At 43.1% G+C, this 24,852-nt stretch overlaps 1 protein-coding gene and 1 pseudogene across 9 annotated transcripts in view; one reads left to right on the forward strand and one right to left on the reverse strand.

Annotated features, from left to right (window-relative positions):
- LOC106613633 (cAMP-specific 3',5'-cyclic phosphodiesterase 4D) overlaps positions 1-13,967 on the forward strand; it is a 166,676-nt gene extending 152,709 nt beyond the window's left edge. For all 9 annotated transcript variants that reach the window (XM_045687395.1, XM_045687396.1, XM_045687398.1 and 6 more), the window contains 7 exons: positions 640-738; positions 923-1,087; positions 1,385-1,484; positions 1,672-1,826; positions 4,189-4,311; positions 10,041-10,223; positions 11,184-13,967. In XM_045687395.1, the coding sequence (XP_045543351.1) occupies positions 640-738; positions 923-1,087; positions 1,385-1,484; positions 1,672-1,826; positions 4,189-4,311; positions 10,041-10,223; positions 11,184-11,741 (1,383 nt within the window). In that variant the 3' untranslated portion in view covers positions 11,742-13,967. The remainder of the gene's footprint in view (positions 1-639; positions 739-922; positions 1,088-1,384; positions 1,485-1,671; positions 1,827-4,188; positions 4,312-10,040; positions 10,224-11,183) is intronic.
- A 7,890-nt stretch (positions 13,968-21,857) lies between these two features.
- LOC106613467 (gamma-interferon-inducible lysosomal thiol reductase-like) lies at positions 21,858-24,831 on the reverse strand (annotated as a pseudogene).
- Between the last annotated feature and the right edge of the window lie 21 nt (positions 24,832-24,852).

Raw genomic sequence — 24,852 nt, forward strand, 5'->3', positions numbered from 1 at the left:
GTCGGTATGTGTGAATGTGAAGAACGTCAGTGTAGGTGTGTGTAGCTGAGTGGTAGAGACCATTACTTGCTTTCACACTTCAGACATACTACAAATACTCTAGGAATCTCTTCATTCCATCCCTAAAACATTTTAGCGTTTTTAATGACTGGAGGGCTTACAATAGTCGTAAACATGATGGTATAAAAGCTACTGGCCACAGGGCCTTTATTTAGAAAAACAGCAATAAATGATTTGTAATGGGTTCACCCCTCTCATTATGACCATAGGATTGTGGTACATGAAGGCACTGTTTTATGATCTGTCAATACTGTAATGTATGAGTGATATTGCGTAGCTACTGAGTTTGTTTACCCTATGTTACAGTGAAGAATGGATAAGTTACAGTACTTTAATGCTTATTGCTTGACCGTTAATGGTATTTATGTAATTCAGTTATCATCTACTGCCGTCAGTGACGTGTTATAACGCATTATAACTCGTCACATCATCTGCCCTCTGGAGGATTGCAATTGGAAAAAGTCTGACTTTTTTGTGCCATTTTCATGTATTTTGCTATGCATGTTAAAAAAGTTAAATAAATAAAATATTTTTGCCATACCAGACTTTTTCTCACTGAATGTTGTGTTGTCGTTCTAGGAATTTGAAGACATCAACAGATGGGGTCTAGATATTTTCAAGATAGCTGAATACTCGGGGAATCGGCCTTTGACGGTGGTGATGTACTCCATTTTCCAGGTATGAGTCTCCCATTACTTGTAGCATTTTCTAGCATTCTCACCAAGGCGTTTGAATCTCTTAGTGTATTGTTTGAGCCCCGGTCTTGGCTACCCCGAATTCACTGCAATACTTTACCCCTATGTTTCTTACGTATTTGGTTTACTCTTCTGTGAGCCTGGTTTCTGTTGCTCCCCAAACTCAGGAGCGAGAGCTGCTGAAGAACTTCAAGATCCCAGCCGACACCTTCATCACCTTCATGATGACCCTGGAGGACCACTACCACACTGACGTGGCTTACCACAACAACATCCATGCTGCCGACGTGGTACAGTCCACTCACATCCTCCTCTCCACCCCTGCCCTGGAGGTATGGGACGCTCCATTATGAGGAAGATTACAGGATGATGTTCAGTCATATTCTATATTCTAATCCAGTTAGTTGACTTGCCCTGTGCATGGCTTTGGATTTCATCAACTTTATCAATGTATATTGAGGGAGAAGGCATTTGTTCATGGTTTTAATAGTAAAGATAAGGTCAAAAAAAAATTCCCCACGTTAAGTGTTAATACTTAGTAACACTTTTTAAAAATCTTTATTTAACTAGGCACTTAACAGGCACTTAACACTAGTAGTAACACAAAAGTTTGTGTTGATTGTTTTCAGGCTGTCTTCACTGACCTGGAGATCATGGCTGCTCTGTTTAGCAGTGCCATACACGACGTGGATCACCCCGGAGTGTCCAACCAGTTCCTCATCAACACAAGTCAGTTCCATCCCTCACTAGCAATCTCACTGATTAGATATAAAGGATATGTCTTTTGGAGCAAAATGTGTCATGGATCTACTACTGTGAAGACTGTTATAGCATCTGTAAGGCATTACATCACTGAATACAGGAGTGCCTTGGAATTGTTGTTGCTTTACTAACGGTGTGGGTGTTCCTACTGTAGACTCTGAGCTGGCTCTGATGTACAACGACACCTCGGTCCTGGAGAACCACCACCTGGCCGTGGGCTTCAAGCTGCTGCAGGAGGACAACTGTGACATCTTCCAGAACCTCAGCAAGAAACAGGGACAGTCCCTCAGGAAGATGGTCATCGACATGGTGAGACACTGACTGAATGAATTGGAATCAGATATAAATAACATTATATCTACACAACTCCCTGTTATCATAGTTAAACATGATAAGGAATTAGCTAACATCATAATACCATGGCCATTTAGCAAAACCTTTTTCCCGAAGTCACTTAACGGTACATTTAACACACACAAAACATTAGGAACTTACTCGTTCCATGACATTGACTGACCAGGTGAATCAAGGTGAATGCTATGATCCCTTATTGATGTCACCTGTTAAATCCACTTCAATCAGTATAGATGAAGAGGAGGAGACAGGTTAAAGAAGGATGTTTATGCCTTGAGACATGGATTGTGTATGCCAGTCAGAGGGTGAATGGACAAGACAAAATATTTAAGTGCCTTTGAACGGGGCATGGTAGTAGCTGCCAGGTGCACCGGTTTGAGTGCGTCAAGAACGACAATGCTGCTGGGTTTTTCACGCTGAACAGTTTGCCATGTGCCTCAAAAATGACATCTGGCTAACTTGGCACAACTGTGAGAAGCATTGGAGTCAACCGTTCGGAAACACTTTCGACACCTTGTAGAGTCCATGCGCAGACCAGCTGGCTGGTGTGTTTATGGACATATTCAATCAATCCTTATCCCAGTCTGCTGTTCCCACATGCTTCAAGAGGGCCACCATTGTTCCTGTTCCCAAGAAAGCTAAGGTAACTGAGCTAAATGACTACCGCCCCGTAGCACTCACTTCCGTCATCATGAAGTGCTTTGAGAGACTAGTCAAGGACCATATCACCTCCACCCTACCTGACACCCTAGACCTCACTCCAATTTGCTTACTGCCCCAATAGGTCCACAGACGACGCAATCACACTGCACGCTGCCCTAACCCATCTGGACAAGAGGAATACCTATGTAAGAATGCTGTTCATCGACTACAGCTCAGCAGTAACAACATCTCCACCCCGCGGATCCTAAACACTGGGGCCCCACAAGGGTGCGTTCTTAGCCCTCTCCTGTACTCCCTGTTCACCCACGACTGCGTGGCCATGCAGTCGTGGGTGAATCATCAAGTTTGCAGACGACACTACAGTGGTAGGCTTGATTACCAACAACGATGAGACGGCCTACAGGGAGGAGGTGAGGGCCCTCGGAATGTGGTGTCAGGAAAATAACCTCACACTCAATGTCAACAAAACAAAGGAGATGATCGTGGACTTCAGGAAACAGCAGAGGGAGCAGCCCCCTATCCACATCGACGGGACAATAGTGGAGAGGGTGGAAAGTTTTAAGTTCCTCGGCGTACACATCATGGACAAACTGAAATGGTCCACCCACACAGACAAAGTGGCGAAGAAGGGGCAGCAGCGCCTCTTCAACCTCTGGAGGCTGAAGAAATTCGGCTTGTCACCAAAAACACTCACAAACTTTTACAGATGCACAATCGAGAGCATCCTATCGGGCTGTATCACCGCCTGGTACGGCAACCGCTCCGCCCAAAACCGTAAGGCTCTCCAGAGGGTAGTGAGGTCTGCACAACGCATCACCGGGGGAAAACTACCTGCCCTCCAGGACACCTACACCACCCGATGTCACAGGAAGGCCAAAAAGATCATCAAGGACAACAACCACCCGAGCCACTGCCTGTTCACCCCGCTATCATCCAGAAGGCGAGGTCAGTACAGGTGCATCAAAGCGGGGACCGAGAGACTGAAAAACAGCTTCTATCTCAAGGCCATCAGACTGTTAAACATCCATCACTAACATTGAGTGGCTGCGGCCAACATACTGACTCAACTCTAGCCACTTCAATAATGGAAAATTGATGTAATAAATGTATCACTAGCCACTTTAAACAATGCCACTTTATATAATGTTTACATACCCTACATTACTCATCTCATATGTATATACTGTACTCTATACTATCTACTGCATCTTGCCTATGCCGTTCGGCCATCACTCATTCATATATTTTTATGTACATATTCGTATTCATTCCTTTACACTTGTGTGTATAAGGTAGTTGTTGTGAAATTGTTAGGTTAGATTACTTGTTAGATATTACTGCATGGTCGGAACTAGAAGCACAAGCATTTCGCTACACTCGCATTAACATCTGCTAACAATGTGTATGTGACAAATACAATTTGATTTGATGCCCCGACAAATTGAGGCTGTTCTGAGGCCAAAAGAGGCTGCAACTCAATATTAGGAAGGTGTTTCTAATGTTTTGTACACTCAGGATATATTCAGCATGTGGCCCATATGGGAATCAAACCCACAACACAACCCTGGATGTGGGCAGCACCATGCTCTAACCCACTGAGCCATTGTACTTAGTGACTGAAGTAAGTGTGATGAATGGGTATTGTCCTCTGCAGGTGTTGGCCACTGACATGTCCAAGCACATGAATTTCCTGGCTGACCTGAAGACCATGGTGGAGACCAAGAAGGTGACCAGTCTGGGAGTGCTGCTGCTGGACAACTACTCAGACCGCATCCAGGTCAGAGGTCATTCCTAGATTAGTAGATGCCACGGGCAGTGGCGGACTTACCATTAGGCAACTCAGGCAACTGCCCGGGACCTCATATCATTAGGGTTCTTGTGAACTTGGCATCATTTTGTTTAATAATACATAATTTCTCTGTTATCTTAACTTTTGAACACTTGGGTCTATTAGCTATTATGACCCCATTCCTAAAACCTAAGACTCTTTCTATTTCCCTCTACAAAACTCATTAAGCTGGAAGGACACATTAGAAGGGACTGTGAGAAAACCACAATTGAAAACAATGCATATCTTTTTTTTCTACTCACATTATTACCATGATTATATTTTCCCAAACATTATATTAGCATACCTTTCTGATGCATTTCACTCATTTTTTATGCAAATAGAAATGTACACCTTTCCCATACTCAAGTCATTTGACATATATTCTGAAAGTTGGTTGCAGTTTGTATATGTGCTAGAATGGTTAAGAATGGTTAGGCCTCCCGAGTGGCGCAGTGCTAGCGGTGCCACTAGAGATTCTGGGTTCGAGTCCAGGCTCTGTCGCAGCCAGCCGTGACCGGGAGACCCATGGGGAGGCGCACAATTGGCCCAGTGTCGTCCGGGTTAGGGAAGGGTTTGGCCGGCAGGGATGTCCTTGTCCTATCGTGCACTAGTGACTCCTGTGGCAGGCCGGGCGCAGTGCACACTGACATGGTCGCCAAGTTTACGGTGTTTCCTCTGACACATTGGTGCGGCTGGCTTTCGGGTTAAGTGGGCATTGTGTCAAGAAGCAGTGCGGCTTGGTTGGGTTGTGTTTCTGAGGACGCACGGCTCTCGACCTTTGCCTCTACCGAGTCCGTACGGAAGTTGCAGCGATGAGACAAGACTGTAACTACCAATTGGATACCACGAAATTGGGGAGAAAAAGGGGTAAAAAAAAGGCCATAAAATGTAAAAACAATATTTATCGGTTAGTTATTAGTCGATATTCCAACGAAAATATCACATATAGGTATTGGCCCCAGAATTTCCACATCAGTGCATCCCTAAAACGAGATAGAAAGTATGTTGAAATGATAAAGAACCTACTGTTTTAAAAATAACTGCCCTTTTATGGCCTGCAAATCTGTCTGGAAAAAAATCTGTGCGGTCCACTGTTGAATTCTGAAAACCCGATGTGGCTCGAGACAAAATGATTGGACCACCCCTGTTCTACAGTATGTGGTGATACAAAACCTTTACTAGTGAAGGACATTAAGTGTTTTCAGTTAGGCTTTTCATTCTGCTCCGTTCACCTAAATGAGCCGACTCCAAACAGCTCTTCGTTCAGTAGCCATGATTTTGTTGAATAGACATGGGGGTGCCTCAGACTGGCCTCTGCATGGGGCCTCCAAATCACTAAGTCCGTCCCTGACTAGTGCTGAGCAATTTTTGCTTTTTGAAGTCGGTTCGGTTTTGGTTAGATTATTAAAAAATAACCACGTTTTTTTAATTTCGGTTTTAATTTTTTTATTAATTGCACGATGCTTTATGTGGGCTGAATGCTGCAACAACACAGAATAAAACAATTAATAAAAGTCCCATGATGGCAGTGGCTGCCCATTTCTACTTAGCATTTATTAACCATAATTTATTCACGTTACTTTAATAAAATATTTCAGTTGTTGCATATATTACATTTGTTTTATTTGATGAATGTAATATTTCATTCAAAGTCATCAAATAGTCTATATAGAGCTGCTGCCTATGCTGTCTGACAAAATCACAATTTTAGTAGTTCTTCAAAGTAAATAAGGCATACTTTTAAGACTGCTGAATACCAACTATCAATCACTTAGACTTAAAGACTGTAACATTAACCTACAGTTTTGTAGGAATGAGGTTTGTGCGGTAGGTCTAATACATTATCACAGGATATTGGCTATATGCCTGGCCTGCCAATATTGTTATTCTCAGACCATGTTATAAACTCAGCAAAAAAAGAAACGTCCTCTCACTGTCAACTGCGGTTATTTTCAGCAAACTTAACATGTGTAAATATTTGTATGAACATAACAAGATTCAACAACTGAGACATAAACTGAACAAGTTCCACAGACATGTGACTAACAGAAATGGAATGTGTCCCTAAACAAAGGGGGTGTCAAAATCAAAAGTAACAGTCAGTATCTGGTGTGGCCACCAGCTGCATAAAGTACTGCAGTGCATCTCCTCCTCATGGACTGCACCAGATTTGCCAGTTCTTGCTGTGAGATGTTACCCCACTCTTCCACCAAGGCACCTGCAAGTTCCTGGACATTTCTGGGGGGGATGGCCCTAGCCCTCACCCTCCGATCCAACAGGTCCCAGACGTGCTCAATGGGAGATCCGGGCTCCTCACTGGCCATGGCAGAACACTGACATTCCTGTCTTGCAGGAAATCACGCACACAACGAGCAGTATGGCCGGTGGCATTGTCATGCTGGAGGGTCATGTCAGTATGGGCCTGCAGTAAGGGTACCACATGAGGGAGGAGGATGTCTTCCCTGTAACGCACAGCATTGAGATTGCCTGCAATGACAACAAGCTCAGTCCGATGATGCTGTGACACACCGCCCCAGACCATGACGGACCCTCCACCTCCAAATCCATCCCGCTCCAGAGTACAGGCCTCGGTGTAACGCTCATTCCTTCGACGATAAACGCGAATCCGACCATCACCCCTGGTGAGACAAAACCGCCAGTCCTGTCTAGTCCAGCGACGGTGGGTTTGTGCCCATAGTCGACGTTGTTGCCGGTGATGTCTGGTGAGGACCTGCCTTACAACAGACCTACAAGCCCTCAGTCCAGCCTCTCTCAGCCTATTGCGGACAGTCTGAGCACTGATGGAAGGATTGTGTGTTCCTGGTGTAACTCGGGCAGTTGTTGTTGCCATCCTGTACTTGTCCCGCAGGTGTGATGTTCAGATGTACCGATCCTGTGCAGGTGTTGTTACACGTGGTCTGTCACTGCGAGGATGATCAGCTGTCCATCTTGTCTCCCTGTAGCGCTTTCTTAGGCGTCTCACAGTACGGACATTGCAATTTATTGCCCTGGCCACATCTGCAGTCCTCATGCCTCCTTGCAGCATGCCTAAGGCACGTTCACGCAGATGAGCAGAGACCCTGGGCATCTTTCTTTTGGTGTTTTTCAGTCAGTAGAAAGGCCTCATAAGGTTTCATAACTGTGACCTTAATTTCCTACCTCTGTAAGCTGTTAGTGTCTTAACGACCGTTCCACAGGTGCATGTTCATTCATTGTTTGTGGTTCATTGAACAAGCATGTGAAACAGTGTTTAAAACCTTTACAATAAAGATCTGTGAAGTTATTTGGATTTTTACGAATTATCTTTGAAAGAAAGGGTTCTGAAAAAGGGACGTTTCTTTTTTTGCTGAGTTTATTTCAAAACTCGAACTTTGATAACCGGTCGATCACGATTGACTGGTCGATCTTCAAGGCATTCCTAGTCTATCACCAAACACTTCTGTTGAAACGCCAACGATGAAGGCTTGCACTCCTTTTGGGGCAGGTAGCGTGCCAGATGGTGAAGCATAATTCATCACTCCAGAGAACGCGTTTCCACTGCTCCAAAGTCCAATGGCGTCGAGCTTTACACCACTCCAGCCGACGCTTGGCATTGCACATGGTGATCTTAGGCTTATGTGCGGCTGCTCGGCAATGGAAACCCATTTCATGAAGCTCCCGATGAACAGTTATTGTGCTGACGTTGCTTCAAGAGGCAGTTTGGAACACAGTAGTGTGTGTTGCAACCAAGGACAGACGATTTTTACGCGCTGCGAGCTTCAGCCCTTGGCGGTCCCGTTCTGTGAGGTTGTGTTGCCTACCACTTTGCGGCTGAGCCATTGTTGCTCTGAGACGTCTCCACTTCACAATAACAACACTTACAGTTGACCGGTACAGGTCTAACAAAGCCGAAATTTGACTAACTGACTTGTTGGAAAGGTGTCCTCCTATGATGGTGCCACGTTAAAAGTCATTGAGCTCTTCAGTAAGGCCATTCTACGGACAGTGTTTGTCTATGGAGATTGCATGGCTGTGCTCAATTTTATACGCCTGTCAGCAACGGTTGTGGCTGAAATAGACAAATCCACTTATTTGAAGGGGTGTCCACATACTTTTATATATATAGTGTAAGTCAAGACATAGTGTCATGTAAATGTAGGTTTCTACATAAATGCCTGAAATAGAAATGACAAAATATAGAGTACCGGTCAAAAGTTTTATAACACCTACTCATTCAAGGGTTTTTCTTTTTCTTTCTTTTTCCTATTTTCTACATTGTATAATAATAGTGAAGACATCAAAACTATTAAATAACACATATGGAATCATGTAGTAAGCAAAAAAATGTTAAACAAATCAAAATATATTTCAGATTCCTCAAATAGCCACCCTTTGCCTTGATGACAGCTTTGTACACGCTTATCATTCTCTCAACCATCTTCACCTGTAATGCTTTTCCAACAGTCTTGAAGGAGTTCCCACAAATGCTGAACCCTTGTTGGCTGCTTTTTCTTCACTCTGCGGTCCGACTCATCCCAAACCATTTCAATTGGGTTGAGGTCAGGTGATTGTGGATGCCAGGTCATCTGATGCAGCAGTCCATCGCTCTTCTTCTTGGTAAAATAGCCCTTATACAGCCTGAATGTGTGTTGGGTCATTGTTCTTTTGAAAAATAAATGAAACTAAAAAAACAAACAAGTCCCACTAAGCCCAAACCAGATGGGATGGCGTATCGCTGCAGAATGCTGTTGTAGCCATGCTGGTTAAGTGTGCCTTGAATTCTAAATAAATCACAGACAGTGTCACCAGCAAAGCACCCCCACATCATAACACCTCCTCCTCCATGCTTTATGGTTGGAAATACACATGCGGTAATCATCTGGTGACCCTCACCGCGTCTCACAAAGACACGTACTCCAGACCAGAGGACAAATTTCCACCGCTCTAATGTCCATTGCTCATGTTTCTTGGCCCAAGCAAGTCTCTTCCTCTTATTGGTGTCCTTTAGTAGTGGGGTCTTTGCATCAATTTATTTTGGCTGCAATCTGAGGTGCAGTTAAATCTAATGAACTTATCCTCTGCAGCAGAGGTAATTCTGGGTCTTCCATTCCTGTGGCGGTCCTCATGAGAGCCAGTTTCATCATAGCGCTTGATGGTTTTTGAGACTGCAATTGAAGAAACTTTTAAAGTTCTTGAAATGTTCCGTATTGACTGACCTTCATGTCTTAAAGTAATGATGGGTTGTCATTTCTCTTTGCTTATTTGAGTGGTTCTTGCCATAATATGGGCTTGGTCTTTAACAGATAGGGCTATCTTCTGTATTCCCCCTACCTTTTCACAACAACTGATTGGCTCAAACGCATTAAGGAAAGAAATTTGACAAATTAACTTTTAACAAGACACACCTGTTAATTCCATTCCAGGTGACTATCTCATGAAGCTGGTTGAGAGAATGCCAAGAGTGTGCAAAGCTGTCATCAAGGCAAAGTGTGGCTATTTGAAGAATCTCAAATCTAAAACGCTTTTTTTGGTTATTACATGATTCCATATGTGTTATTTCACAGTTTTGATGTCTTCACTATTATTCTACAATGTAGGTGTTCTAAAACTTTTGACCAGTAGTGTAAATGTAATAAAAAAATATTCTGAAAAGATCAAAGCAATAGATTAATGGGGCCCTTTGTGCTTGTCTCAAGGTCCTGCAGAACATGGTTCACTGTGCTGACCTGAGTAACCCCACCAAGCCACTGGACGTCTACCGCCAATGGACAGACCGCATCATGATGGAGTTCTTCACCCAGGGGGACAGGGAGAGGGACAAGGGCATGGAGATCAGCCCTATGTGTGACAAACACAATGCCTCTGTCGAGAAGACCCAGGTACTGTACTGTACAGTGCATAGCATACAAGTAGTGTGCTCGCAGGTGAAGGCGCGCAGGCTCTCTCACTCATGCAAATCTGCAAACCCACCCGCAGATCTTTGGCACTGCTTAACAGACCCAGTTGCTTCCAAGTTATTGTCGTACTGTCTGTTTGAACCCATCAAAAGAGTGTGGGGCCATACTCGTGAACTTATGCTAAAACCATTGGTTTAAATCATTGGTCTTACATTTCTAGCTGCTAGATTTTCTCATAGGCCAACCTGGCAAAATTTGCCACGATGCTGGGGATGGCCAGCTGAGCAGATAATTCGATTCGGAAACCCTCATAAGGAATCAACCTTAAACGGTATAGCCACCATCCAATTGTATTTGTTAAACAGGTCAACTTGGCCACCAGAGGGAGATTGTTAAACCATCCAACTGCTTGGTTAAGTGGAGTGTTCCAATATATTTTGCATGATGCTTCCATGGCTAAGCTATTGATGCTCCACAAAATTTGAAAGGCAGTAAGGCACATTTCTGCATATATGACCAAATTCCAAGTTTTTTCTTACCGTTTCATACACATGTGCTTTTACGGAGATTATACGTTTATATTTTTAGCTACATCGATCGTAAAAATAAATCGAAGATGGAGGTCTTGTCAACTGGTTGTATTTTTTCCCAAACCATTATGACTGATTGGGGGCACAGTTCGCTTAGACAGTTGGCTCAAAGTTCAATGGATACTTAGTGAGAAAGTATTAGGATCAGATCCAACTACGTAGACAATTTTAATTGGCTGATAAGAATTTTGTTACTAGATATTGAATTGTGGAAAATTTTGTCCGCATGGTTTATGAGAAAAGCTAGCAACTAGCCGTTTGAGACCAATGGTTTAAACCAATGGTCTTAGCAAAAGTTCACAAGTATGGGTCTTTGTGCATTTACATCTCTCATATTTACTCCCCCCTGCAGGTGGGATTCATAGACTATATTGTCCACCCTCTGTGGGAGACGTGGGCTGACCTGGTCCACCCTGACGCCCAGGACATTCTGGACACGCTGGAGGACAATCGGGAGTGGTACCAGAGTATGATCCAGCGCAGCCCCTCACCCACCCTCGAGGACAGGGACCTTGACGGGGGGCCAGGGGCCCTGGAGGCCATGGCGGGTGCCTGCTGCACCTCCACAGGGGACAAGTTCCAGTTTGAACTCACTCTGGAGGAGGAGGAGGAGGAGGGCGACGTCGAGTCAGACCTGGAGAGCCCACCCGAGGAGGAGATGTCACAGGGGGGAGAGACCTCTAGGAAGACCCCGGCCCTGTCTCAATCCCCAGAGCCCAGCAGCAGCACCAGACACCGGCCACCCTCCCCTCACCCTGGCCGGGCCCTCAGTCTGACCACCATGTCAGTTAGGAGCCCTGGCCATCTCAGGACGTTGAGCCCCGGGCTGGACGGGGACGACAGAGACGATAGGGACAGAGGACTGGGTCAGGAAGGCAATAGTGTAGCGTACCTACGGCTTGGCACGTAACACCAACCCTAGCCCACCCAGCACCTCATTCAGTCCCTGCCTTGGTTCGTGGGTCCCAGCAGCAATTGGACGTGCAGGGTGGGCTTTTTGACAACAGTCTGTAATGACAACAGTCCCTTTACACTGAAGACACCTTTAACCTGACCGCTTTCCCTCTGTTTAATCTTGTAGAACAAGAAGTATCGTTATATCCTCTTTTTTTTCTCCTTTGTGCCAGATGGGACTTTTTAGTCCTGCTTTCTGTAGTTGATTCTGTAAAGTGTCAGAAACAGACTGCTGTACATGTCTAGCTGATCAAAGGTAGAATTAATTACATGTCTAACCAGTCTCACCAACGTCTCCTGATGGAGCAAGGAATTCTACTGAGAAAATGTCTTCCTCAAAATGGAATATAGATCTATTCAATGGAATATTGTAAGGATTGTGATCAATTTACAGGGTCTTAGAACTGTTTCACCATACAATTAGGCGGATTATATTTGTTTGAATTCAGTAAGCATAAACTAGTATATTTTATTTAGTTTCTGAGAGTTCTGTGAATGATAAGTTTAACCAAATCCAGTATGTACCTGAATAGTGAGAGAATTGTGACTTAAACCTCAGGGTATGGAGAGAGAAATGACACAGACTTCTTGGGTACCCCTTAACCTAGACTGCCTGTTTCGAGTTTTGTCGCAGACGACAAACGTTTCTTAGAACTTCAAGAGGTTCAAGTTACGCAAAAATACATAACTGATTGACATGTGCCTGGCGCCCTCTATTGATCTAAATGAAAAGTTTGAGTTTGAGAACTAAAGCAAGTTAAGTATGGAGTATGAAACAAACAGTACCACTGTAATTATATACAGTGGGGTCTGAAATGATTGACACCCTTGATAAAGACTAATTTATAGGAATCTTTATGGGTGTCAATAATTCTGACCCCTACCCTTTAGGGGGAAAAAAATGTCATTTTTTTAGCACACAATATAGCTCAGTATTTTTATTATTTATTTTATACAGTCAGTATTGCTATTCTTTATCAAGGGTGTCAATCATTTCAGACCCCACTGTATACAAGTCAAGCATTTAAACATTTCCTGAAGTATTGTGGTTGATTGGGTTGTTTTAAATCTAGACAAACACCACTTACACGCATATTTGTAAAATTGTATTTGTTTTTATGGGATCATGTTTTACGTTTGTCACATTTTTAAATATGATATGGTTCTGTTTTCTTGTATATATTTGGGATGTCCTCACTATGTCTGTTTGTCTCTGTGCTTTGTAAGCATAGTTATTCGGGTGCCTCCACCATCCAGTAGCACTTTACAATCTCTGTTGTAAATTAAGCCCATTCAGTTCTGAAGTGCTTGAGCCAAACCATGATTCTACTGGACAGCTTACTGAAGGTCGTGTAGATCTGAGAGGAATGGATAGGTGTAATAAATGTGGTAAAAATTCCACCTAACCAATCAGAGTGGTTAAATTGTGGTTAAAATATCAGGTGGTTAAATTGTCATGTACTGTAGCTTAAACCTATGAAATCCTTTCAGATCTCCACAAGTGTCTAAGGGTTAGGGGCTATGGGTTGTTTCTGGACAGGGCCGTAGAGTAGACTAATAAGGGTTTTTGTCCAGTAGGGTGCGATGCTTTGAAAGTTGCAGATAGAAATGTAATGAACAGAGTTATGATTCCCTGTAATACACAACAGAAAATCATGTTTGTATTGACATTTGATAACTTCCCATTTGCCTGAATAAGCCCCTAATGTCTTGTTTAATTTGTTCTTGAGGGAAACAAGTTTATAGGGAAAATTGTGCGACAAGTGTTTGGAATTTGAACCAAAGCATCTGCCAGCCTAAGTCGTTATGAAATGTTTAACACAATGTTCTCTCTGAACTGTTGATTGTATTCATGTTATTTTATCAATTATGTTAGAATTATGCTAATTTTTTACATGGGAAACGTCGCACCTTAATACGTTGGATGTATTGCTTCGACTTAAATGCTACATTCAATTTTGTCAAGTTGATCAATGTTCTGCTCTTCACAGGGATAAAGCTTTTATATACAGTATGCGAATGCCAATTGAACACAGCAAAACACTGAAACATCCATTTTCCACCAATACTGTACAACTTTTAATTAACAAGTATGCTACAGGAAAGGACCAACAGGAATAAAGACGCTGGAGAATATACTTGTACCCCAGATGTACAGTACCAGTCAAAGGTTTGGACACCTTCTCATTCAAGGGTTTTTCTTTATTTTTACATTGTAGAATAATAGCGAAGACATCAAAACTATGAACACATATGGAATCATGTAGTAACTAAACAAATATATTTTAGATTCTTCAAAGTAGCCAAGCTTTGCCTTGATGACAGCTTTGCACACTCTTGGCATTCTCTCAAACAGCTTCATGAGGAATGCTTTTCCAACAGTCTTGGAGTTCCTACATATACAGTTGAAGTCGGAAGTTTACATACAGCTTAGCCAAATACATTTAAACTCAGTTTGTCACAATTCCTGACATTTAATCATTGTCAAGATTCCCTGTCTTAGGTCAGTTGGGTTCACCACTTTATTTTAAGAATGTGAAATGTCAGAATAATAGTTGAGAGAATTATTTATTTCAGCTTTTATTTCTTTCATCACATTCCCAGCATACTATGCTTGGGGTCATTGTACATTTGGAAAATACCAATTTGCAACCAAGATTTAACTTCCTGACTGATGTCTTGAGATGTTGCTTCAATATATCCACATACTTTTGCTCCTCATGATGCCATCTATTTTGTGAAGTGCACCAGTCCCTCCTGCAGCAAAGCACCAACACAACATGATGCTGCCACCCCCGTGCTTCATGGTTGGAATGGTGTTTTTTGGCTTGCAAGCCTCCCCCTTTTTCCGCCAAACATAACGATGGTCATTATGGCCAAACAGTTCTATTTTTGTTTCATCAGACCCAAGGACATTTCTCCAAAAGTACAACGTTTGTCCCCATGTGCAATTGGAAACCATAGTCTGGCTTTTTATGGTGGGTTTGGAGCAGTGGCTTCTTCCTTGCTGAGCGGCCTTTCAGGTTATGTCCATATAGGACTCGTTTTACTGTGGATATAGAAACTTTTGTACCTGTTTCCTCCAGCATCTTCACAAGGTCCTTTGCTGTTGTTCTGGGATTGATTTGCACTTTTCGCACCAAAGTACGTTCATCTCTAGGAGACGGAACGCGTCTCCTTCCTGAGCGGTATTTTGTTTTACCTTTATTTGACGGCTGCATGGTCCCATGGTGTTTATACTTGCATACTATTGTTTGTACAGATGAACGTGGTATCTTTAGGCGTTTGGAAATTGCTCCCAAGGATGAACCAGACTTGTGGAGGTCTACAATTCTTTTTCTGAGGTCATAGCTGATTTCTTTTGATTTTCCCATGATGTCAAGCAAAGAGGCACTGAGTTTGAAGGTAGGCCTTGAAATACATCCACAGGTACACCTCCAATTGACTCAAAGGATGTAAATTAGCCTATCAGAAGCTTCAAAAGCCATGACATCATTTTCTGGAATTTTCCAAGCTGTTTAAAGGCACAGTCAACTTAGTGTATGTAAACTTCTTACCCACTGGAATTGTGATACAGTGAATTATAAGTGAAATAATCTGTCCGTAAACAATTGTTGGAAAAATTACTTGTGTCATGCACAAAGTAGATGTCCTAACCAACTTGACAAAACTATAGTTTGTTAACAAGAAATTTGTGGAGTGGTTGAAAAACGAGTTTTAATGACTCCAACTTAAGTGTATGTAAACTTCCGACTTCAACTGTATATTCGGAGCACTTGTTGGCTGCTTTTCCTTCACTCTGCGGTCCAACTCATCGCAAACCATCTCAAGTTGGGTTGAGGTCTGGTGATTGTGGATGCCAGGTCATCTGATGCAGCACTCCTTGGTCAAATAGCCCTTACACAGCCTGGATGTGTGTTTTGGGTCATTGTCCTGTTGAAAAACAAATGATAGTCCCACTAAGCGCAAACCAGATGGGACGGCGTATTGCTGGAGAATGCTGTGGTAGCCATGCTGGTTAAGTGTGTCTTGAATTCTAAATAAATCACAGACAGTGTCACCAGCAAAGCACCATCACACCTCCTCCATGCTTCACCTTGGGAACCACACATGCGGAGATCATCTGTTCACCTACTCTGTGTCTCATAAAGACATGTCAGTTGGAATCAAAAATCTCAAATTTGGACTCATCAGACCAAAGGACATATTTCCACTGGTCTAATGTCCATTGCTCGTGTTTCTTGGCCCAAGCAAGTCTCGTCTTATTATTGGTGTCCTTTAGTAGTGGTTTCTTTGCAGCAATTCGAACATGAAGGCCTGATTCACGCAGTCTCCTCTGAACAGTTGATGTTGAGATGTGTATGTTACTTGAACTCTGTGATGCATTTATTTGGGCTGCAATCTGAGGTGCAGTTAACTCTAATGGACTTATCCTCTGCAGCAGAGGTTACTCTGGGTTTTCCTTTCCTGTGGCGGTCCTCATGAGAGCTAGTTTCATCATAGCGCTTGATGGTTTTTGCGACTGCACTTGAAGAAACTAACAAAGTTCTTGACATTTTCCGGATTCATGTCTTAAAGTAATGATGGACTGTTGTTTCTCTTTGCTTATTTGAGCTGTTCTTGACATAATATGGACTTGGTCTTTTATCAAATAGGGCTATCTTCTGTATACAGCCCCTACCTCGTGACAACACAACTGATTGGCACAAACGCATTAAGAAGGAAAGAAATTACACAAAATAACATTTAACCTGTTAATTGAAATGTATTCCAGGTTGCTACATGATTCCATATGTGTTAATAGTTCGTCTTCACTATTATTCTACAATGTAGAAAATAGTACAGATAAAGAAACACCCTTGAATGAGTAGGTGTCTAAACTTTTGACTGGTACTGTACATGGATAAGAATCAGTGGAGGCTGCTGTGGAGAGGACGGCTCATAATGCTGGCTGGAACGGAGCGAATGGAATGATGGAAACCATGTGTTTGATACCATTCCACTTATTCCGCTCCAGCCATTGTCACGAGCCCGTCCTCCCCAATTAAGGTGCCACCAACCTCCTGTGATAAGAATACCTCCCATTTTAAAGCTATAGGACAGTGAAATTTGAAATGAACAGTACTTCCAAAAAAGTGAAACAGCTCCAGCTTGGTAAACTTGCCTGGGATCTAACACTAAAAAGTATTCCACCTTCATCTTTTCCTGGTAAGGCAGGAGAAGAGTACATTAGTATTTATACATACTGTATTTTGACAGTATTCCATTCACTCAGCTGTTTGGTCATGAATAAGCAAACAGCTGAAATAAGAACCTTAAATTGTGATGGGGAGGAGCTCAACTGTATTGAGGGTAAAACGTACATAAATCAGTGCCATTCAGTGTTAAACGTTGTTGGCTGAGAAGTTAGAATGGTGATAATTTGTTCCCTTTATTGCTTTGCTCTGAAACAGTGACACACGATAGTATGCCATTACTGTTGTACTTTAGTTCTATGTCCATATTTTCATCCTCAATGTTGTTCCAAGTCAGATATTTATTCGTAGTATATTTGTGTCTGTCAAAATGTAAGTACTGTAAAAAGAGATCTTAACGATAGAATCCGTAGTTGTGACATGCATTTTTGGACTAATATATACCCATCAGAACCCCGAATATATAAGCTTGTTTTACTCCAATGTTTGTAAACAATGTAAATGTAAACAAACACTGTATAGCCTCAAACTATAATTTTGATATCATGGAGGGTCAGTCCCTTGCATCCATAGCTCAGTCTATGAATTAGAGTGTGGGTACATTTCTCCAGGCCCATTCCCTTTTATTTTTGTTTTTTTTAATTTAGTTTGTTGTTTTAATTAAGGATTCTAGCTTTCAATACATTTTTTCTGGAGCACAAAAAAAATCAACGTATACCTTTCAAAATGTATACATCTACCGCTCCAATATTTGTTTAGAGAATTTGCTTCGTTTTGTTTATCATTTTTAAAGCCCAACGTTTCTGGAGTTCAAGTTGTTCAAAGTGAAAATGCCAATAAATATGGAAACCTGTATGCCTATTTAATGTATCATTTTTGTGCATATTCTTATATCTGTCTGTGCGCAAATAGTTCATTTCCGTTTTATTGAATCGCGGCCTAATCTTTGATTCAAGCATTAATCTACATGTTAATATACTATTAATATACTACATGTCAATTTGAACGCGGGATATTATCGGCAATGCAGCTTTTAAAGGCAGTGTTCCTGCGTGTGCAGAGATCAATCACCGTGAACGCTGCATGTGTCGGCTCAGCGTTAACCGACAACTGCATAGCAGACCATTTTTTTAAATTAAGTCATGTCAGAAATGTTAACTTCGTTGGAGCTGTCAAATCCAAAGTGGTTCTCGCGTTATACCCATCGAAGACGTTGCCATTAGATGCACCAAGTCGCATTAGTAAAAACGGAGAGGAAGAGGCGAAGCGAGAGGGTTTACTCCGCCCCAAATCTGTCCACGAAAATAAGACCACGAAGTGAATTTTTTTTTGCATGGAGTTCAACGAAACATGCAATTGATAATTTGCTACGTGGGGATTTTTTTTGATCGAATAGAGTAGACGAGTCGGAATAGTTAGATTGTTACGAATGCACTGATATAAGTGGACGCGCATGGCATTTCGGCAACTTTGAAAAAACGACTTTACATTGCAGTTGTGCCTGCTCTCATTGTCTAGAATGGTCCCACCCAGTGGCGATTTTAGAATGTAAATCTTGGTGGGGCAAACAACAAACAAGTGGGACGCATGCCAGCAAAACCACTACACATAAAAACATATATGGGAGACTTGCTTAAATAAATGTGGTTTCTACTGACAATTGAGATGTACACACTATGGCATAGGGGGATGACAAGCGGATAAGAGGCCATCCGTAATTTCAATTAAGACATTCATGAGAAAGCGATGACGGACGTAGTCAATATAACTATTTGTTCAGCACTTTTAACCCAAGGGGTTAAAATTTAAAAGCTCTAACCTTAGAATTGGGGATGACGTACTGTCCCATGAGTGACAGAAAACGGAGCCAATCAGGTGCAACGCTCTGTATTTTCTGCTGGTTAGCCCCACCACCACCACAGAAAGCACTGATCTAGGCTGAAACACTTGCATTTTGGAGCTGCCTTACTCAAGAAAGCAAAAATAGACCATGATTGTATGCGGCTTAATTAATTAAATTATTCATTTTTTTTACATTGTTTGAAAACTGATATGTGACATGTATTAATGGCAAAATAACAAGCAAAACAGGCAAGCCCACCTAAATGACGAGTTGCCACTGGTCCCACCTGATCTCTCCTCCTCCTGCCTGCCTTCCATTTTTGAGGACATTTCCATTGTTAGAGCCATCACTTCGACTATCTTCAATATAATACATCTTGGTTGGGTCTAGATTTAGGGCTCTAAAGCGCAGGGTTTCCCAAACTCCGTCCTGGGGCACCACCCTGGGGGCACGTTTTGTTTTTTGCCCAAGAACTATACAGCTGTTTCAAATAACCAACCACAGTATGAGTCATAATACCCATAAAACCTAGCAGTCAAACAAGGAAATGTTTCCAATCATTTTTCCCCATAGAGGATTTTAGAAACACTTATACTGAACAAACATATAAAACGCAACATACAACAATTAACGATTTTACTGAGTTAGAGTTCATAAGGAAATCAGTCAATTGAAAAAATTAATTAGGCCCCAATCTATGGATTTCACATGACTGGCACCGGCCCACCCACTTGGGAGCAAGGCCCAGTCAATCAGGAGTTTTTCCGCACTAAAGAGCTTCATTAAGGACAGAAATACTTATAAGCTGTCCGGGGGGCTGGTCTCAGACAATTCCCGCAGGTGAAGAAGGCAGATGAGGTCCTAGGCTGGCGTGGTTACATGTGGTCTGCGGTTGTGAGGCCGGTTGGACGTACTGCCAAATTTTCTAAAACGACGTTGGAGGCAGTTTATGGTAGAGAAATGAACATTCAATTCTCTGGCTAAAGCTGTGGTGGACATTCCTCTCAACTTGAGACGTCTGTGGCCTTTTGTCCCCAACACAAGGTGCACCTGTGTAATGATCATGCTTGAGACATCTGTGGCATTGTGTTTTGTGACAAAACAGCACATTTTAGAATGGCCTTGTCCCCAGCACAAGGTGAACCTCTGTAATGATCATGCTGTTTTATCAGCTTCTTGATATGCCACACCTGTCAGGTGGATGGATTATCTTGGCAAAGGAGAAATGCTAACAAATGTGTGCAAAAAAAATTAGGTTGTGCCCTTTCTTTTGGCTACCATTGCTAGAAAACGAGATTAATGGCTTTGAAAGAGGGATCTCAAAAGGACCATACGGTGTTTAAAGGGTGTGTCAGTCACAAGATCAACGCAATAACACTTTTTGGAGATTTTGAAGCAGCACCTAAAATAGCATTATCAACCAAACTATAGAATTACTTGTAGAATCTATCTCAAGGCGCATTGAAGCTGTTCTAGTGGCTTGTGGTGGCCCAAAACCATATTTAGACACTATGTTGGTGTTTCCTTTATGTTACCTGTACTTTTGAAAAAAGCTGCACATAAAAGGAACATTGTTCTCCAGAATATGCTAATTAATTTTAAAACAAGTCAAACGTTTTTCCACAGATAACATTACATGTCATTACAGATAATAATGTTGACAAGAAGTTGATATTCTGCCATGGTTGTTGCTTTTTCCAAAAGCTTCTTCTTGGGGTCAAAATGACCCCAGTTGGTAATCGGTGCATGTCAAACATGTTGGTAGCTTGAGGGTTAAGCTTTTTGGATGAAGGCTTGAAAGATATTTACAAATTGTTCATACAAAACAATGAACCTCAATTTATTAGCATTGGGTTTATTTATCAATACATAGGGAGTTATTTAACACAGTATTGTAGAATCATACTGACAAAATGTCATGTCCTGACCAGCAGATGGAGCTGTTGTAGTAGTTTGGGGGTCAGGACGTGGCAGTCTTGTGTGTCTTGTGACTCCTGATCAGGAACAGCTGGGAATCGTTGTTCCTGATTGGGAGTCATATATGTAGGAGTTGTTTGTCACTGGGGTTTGTGGGTGGTTGTACTTGCACTGCGTTTTGTATGCCTGCAAGACTGGCACTGTTGTGGTTAGTGGTTATTCAGTGGATGCTTTACTCTTTTTTTGAAAATTAAAATATGAGTATCCACAATCCCGCTGCGCCTTGGTCCTCTTCTCTACATGACAACTTTTGTGACAGAACCACCCACCAAACCAGGACCAAGCAGCGGAAGAGGAAGGAGCAGCGACAGGAGAGAAAAAGGGAGGAATGGACATGGGAGGACGTCCTGGACGGCAAGGGAGCCTACACCTGGGAGGAGATCCTGGCCGGAAGGGATCGCCTCCCATGGGATCAGGTGGAGGCACTCAGGAGAGTGGAGGCAGCTGGACAGAGGAACCATCGGGAACGTTACGCTGGAACACGGTTGGGTAGGAAACCCGAGAGGCAGCCCCAAGATTTGGGGATGCCAAACCTGCAATCAAGACCGCCAGCGCGCCCTTTCGGTCCGGTGTTTCCCGCCAGACGCACTAGCATGGAGGTGCGTGTCTCCAGGCTGGCACGTCCTATACCAGCCCCACGCATCAGGAGTCTAGTGTGTCAGCCCAGCCTCGCCAGTCGTAAGTCGCCAGGGCTGCCCGCCAGTCGTAAGTCGCCAGGGCTGCCCGCCAGTCGGAAGTCGCCAGGGCTGCCCGCCAGTCGTAAGTCGCCAGGGCTGCCCGCCAGTCGTAAGTCGCCAGGGCTGCCCGCCAGTCGTAAGTCGCCAGGGCTGCCCGACTGCCCGGTTCTGCCAGGGCGGCCAGACTGCCCTCCGGCCCAGCCCGAGGGGCCGAGATGCCCTCCGGCCCAGCCCGAGGGGCCCTCCTGTCCCCCGGCCCAGCCCGAGTGGCCCGTCTGCCCGGCGCAGCTATCGGCGCCATCAAAGTGGGCGACGCCGAGGGTGGAGCGAGGTCCACGGCCTGCACCTGAGCCACCTCCAGGAGAGGTGGGTTGGGGAGGGAGGGTGTAGCACAGTGCCGTCGGTGACACAAAATCTAAAAAAATAATCTTTCAATTCATGAAATACAGTTCAGCAACAAGAGGTTAGCAACTGATGTTTTTGAAAGACCATTCAAGTTCATTGGGGAAGCTGGTACTTATATATTGTAACAAAATATATTTCAAAAACATGACGTTGGTTTCAGCACAAACTCCTGTCCAGTTTCTTCTGTGCCCCAGTACAGGCAGGGGGCTTGCCTCCCTGTGGACAAATATGGGTGATCATTACATTTTAGCTCAGCCCATGACCAAGTACATGTTGATCACAGTTTCCGACTTTAAATGTAATTAATATTAAACCTCAAACAAGGACCAGTAACCCCCCTGCAACTCACCTTGAACATTTTGCAGACCAAGTTGAAAAGCGATGACATTGCTTTGTCCTGAAAGTCATCTGTGTATTCCTGCAAAGCAGCAAAGGAGGAGGAAGTGGAATGTCAATGTACAGGCTTGACGTCGGCACATAGTGTTCGATTGCATGACCGGCTATACACTTAAGAGTTTTAAGTAGCACGGTATCCGCTCAAAAAGCATGACTCAGTAACCCCATTGTTGATAAACAGTAGATACTCACCCCTGGCTGTACTATAGCCATGTTATCTACATTGTGCATCTAGTTTCAGTGCCGGCCCGGTCTTCTTACCCCATTAACAGTCACCCAGGGGATGTGTGTTTTGGCCGGACTGAGAGCTTTGGTCTTCAGGGCGTTCTCATGCATCAGTTTGAAGCCGAGCTCTCCCTTTACACAAGATGTGACACTGTCCCACATCATGGAGGGGACGTGCAGCTGTAAGCACTAGAGGAGAACAGAATGCAACCGGAGCCCTTGATGCAAACAGGTGCACAAATGCATTTTGAATGACGAAAAATGCAACAGCTGAAACATTACGTTAAAAACAGTACAATACTCACAGGTTGGGCAGCATCAAGAACGTTAGCTGCAGATTCCATGCAGTAAATGACTGGGAATGCTGAGTACCGACACACTGAATGTAGAATACATGCCTAAGCGGAAGGTATGAAATCACAAATGAACAATATTTCAGGTTACAAGCAGTTCAGACATTTGATTGGCAGGCGCACCTCAATCATGTTGCCATGACACTCTGGTTCTCCATGTTGACAGGTGAAGGGAGAATTCCCTGAGGGAAGCTCCTGTGAAAGAACACCAGGAATAAGGCTGCAGCATTAACACAACACAATATTTACTGCTGTAATTACTGTTGATTTCTCTAATGTTCTTATTCATTCAATAGTCTAACTGAACATTGATCTATCAAAAGGCCTGTACTGAGGTACAACCTGAACTTCACTTTAAAAAAAAGAAGTGCCCTACTGAACATGACACAGTGCTCTCCACTTCGAGAAGAGGCCTACCTGTGCATTGCCGTAGGGCACCAGTTTGACGTCCATGATGTCGTGGAGCATGGCCCAGGTGGGAAAGAGCTGCTGGGTGAGGAAGGCCCTGCAGCCTGGACACAGGCTCTCATAGTACAAGGTCACCTCCACTCGGGGTACTGCCAAGTTGGGCCTAGTGGCATTGAGCTCTAGACCCTGCTTCTGAACCTAGACAGGATACATGAACATGTGTGATACATGTTCAGAAAAAGCACGTGTCGTGGAATTATTCTAATCAAAAAGGAGAGACTTACATTTCTTCAAAACAAGTCAACTTTATTATTTATTTACTGCAGTAATGGAGCTTGTCAAAACTAGCCCCCCATTGGTGATTCATTGAGAGCCCAACCAGCAGGACTATACCACAGCATTTTATAGCAATATCCCTCCTCCTGGATGTTCATGACAAACAGATGTATGGAATGGGTCACAAGGTTAAAATTCGTATGAAAGATACTAATAATTGACAGCATCTGCTGTAAAAAAAACTGTTCTCAATGTGTAAAAACCAGAGTCTGACCCCCAACTCCATACTGGAGCCATCTTCCCCGGTACCCCAGTACAGAAACATTAACTCATGCTATGGAATGCAGTCTTGTTTGGCTTATCACCCAAATACATCATAAATCTTCCAGAGGCCCATCTTCAGTAGAAGACACACAGATTAAAGGTTCTAAGAACTCCCTATTCTGTTGCATAAAACAACCATTTGATGCAATAACAGTGTTATAATATAATCTTGCAATTTCTGTTCTCACACACGGCAGGCTTACTGTTTCAATTAGACAAATAATGACTTGCCTGGAATTCACCTGAGAATGAATATTGTGGGAACCAAAACCACTTCCGACCCCCAGTTACATTTTGAATGTTTAGAAATCATAGTAAAATGGAGGGCTTTAAAATTCTCATGAAGACAAATTTAAGGTCTTAACTTGAACCGAAACAAAACAGCTTGTTGGCGTCACATTCTCATCGAGGTTTGGCTTCAGTCACATGCCCTCACGAAATGTAGGACCTCTGATGCTGAATTTCAAAAGCATGACTCATTCAATCATGGACAAGGAACTCTTTGAACATCAGTTTAAACTGAACCCACAATCCTGTAAAACAATGTTTGGGAATATGGGATATACACTCACATTTACATATATTGCAGGAGAATGTCTTAATACTTGGTGATATTACACGCATAGGACATGAATAGATTTGATAAAACTAAACTAAACTGAGCCCAGCAGTTGTCATTATAAGAATGTCTCAGTGCAGTTATTCAAACTTGATGATCCAAACTTACCCTACATTCTACTGCAATTTCCAAACTCCTACACCACTGCGAAGGGGGGGGTATTCACAGGCCGGTTTGGGCTTCGACTTTCCTTGGGATTTCTTGAAAGTAGAGCAGAAAAAGAAGACAAATACAGGTGCAAACTTCATGTTGCTTACAGGTACTGAAGCCAAAGCCTTCCTTGACACTTATCTCAGACAACACTCTGACCAATTTGAAAAGCCAGTGGGTTGGAGCTCCTCCCACCAATGATTACTATCATCCTCAGAC

The sequence above is a fragment of the Salmo salar genome, chromosome ssa10, assembly GCF_905237065.1.
Source record: "Salmo salar chromosome ssa10, Ssal_v3.1, whole genome shotgun sequence".
NCBI lineage: Eukaryota > Metazoa > Chordata > Actinopteri > Salmoniformes > Salmonidae > Salmo > Salmo salar.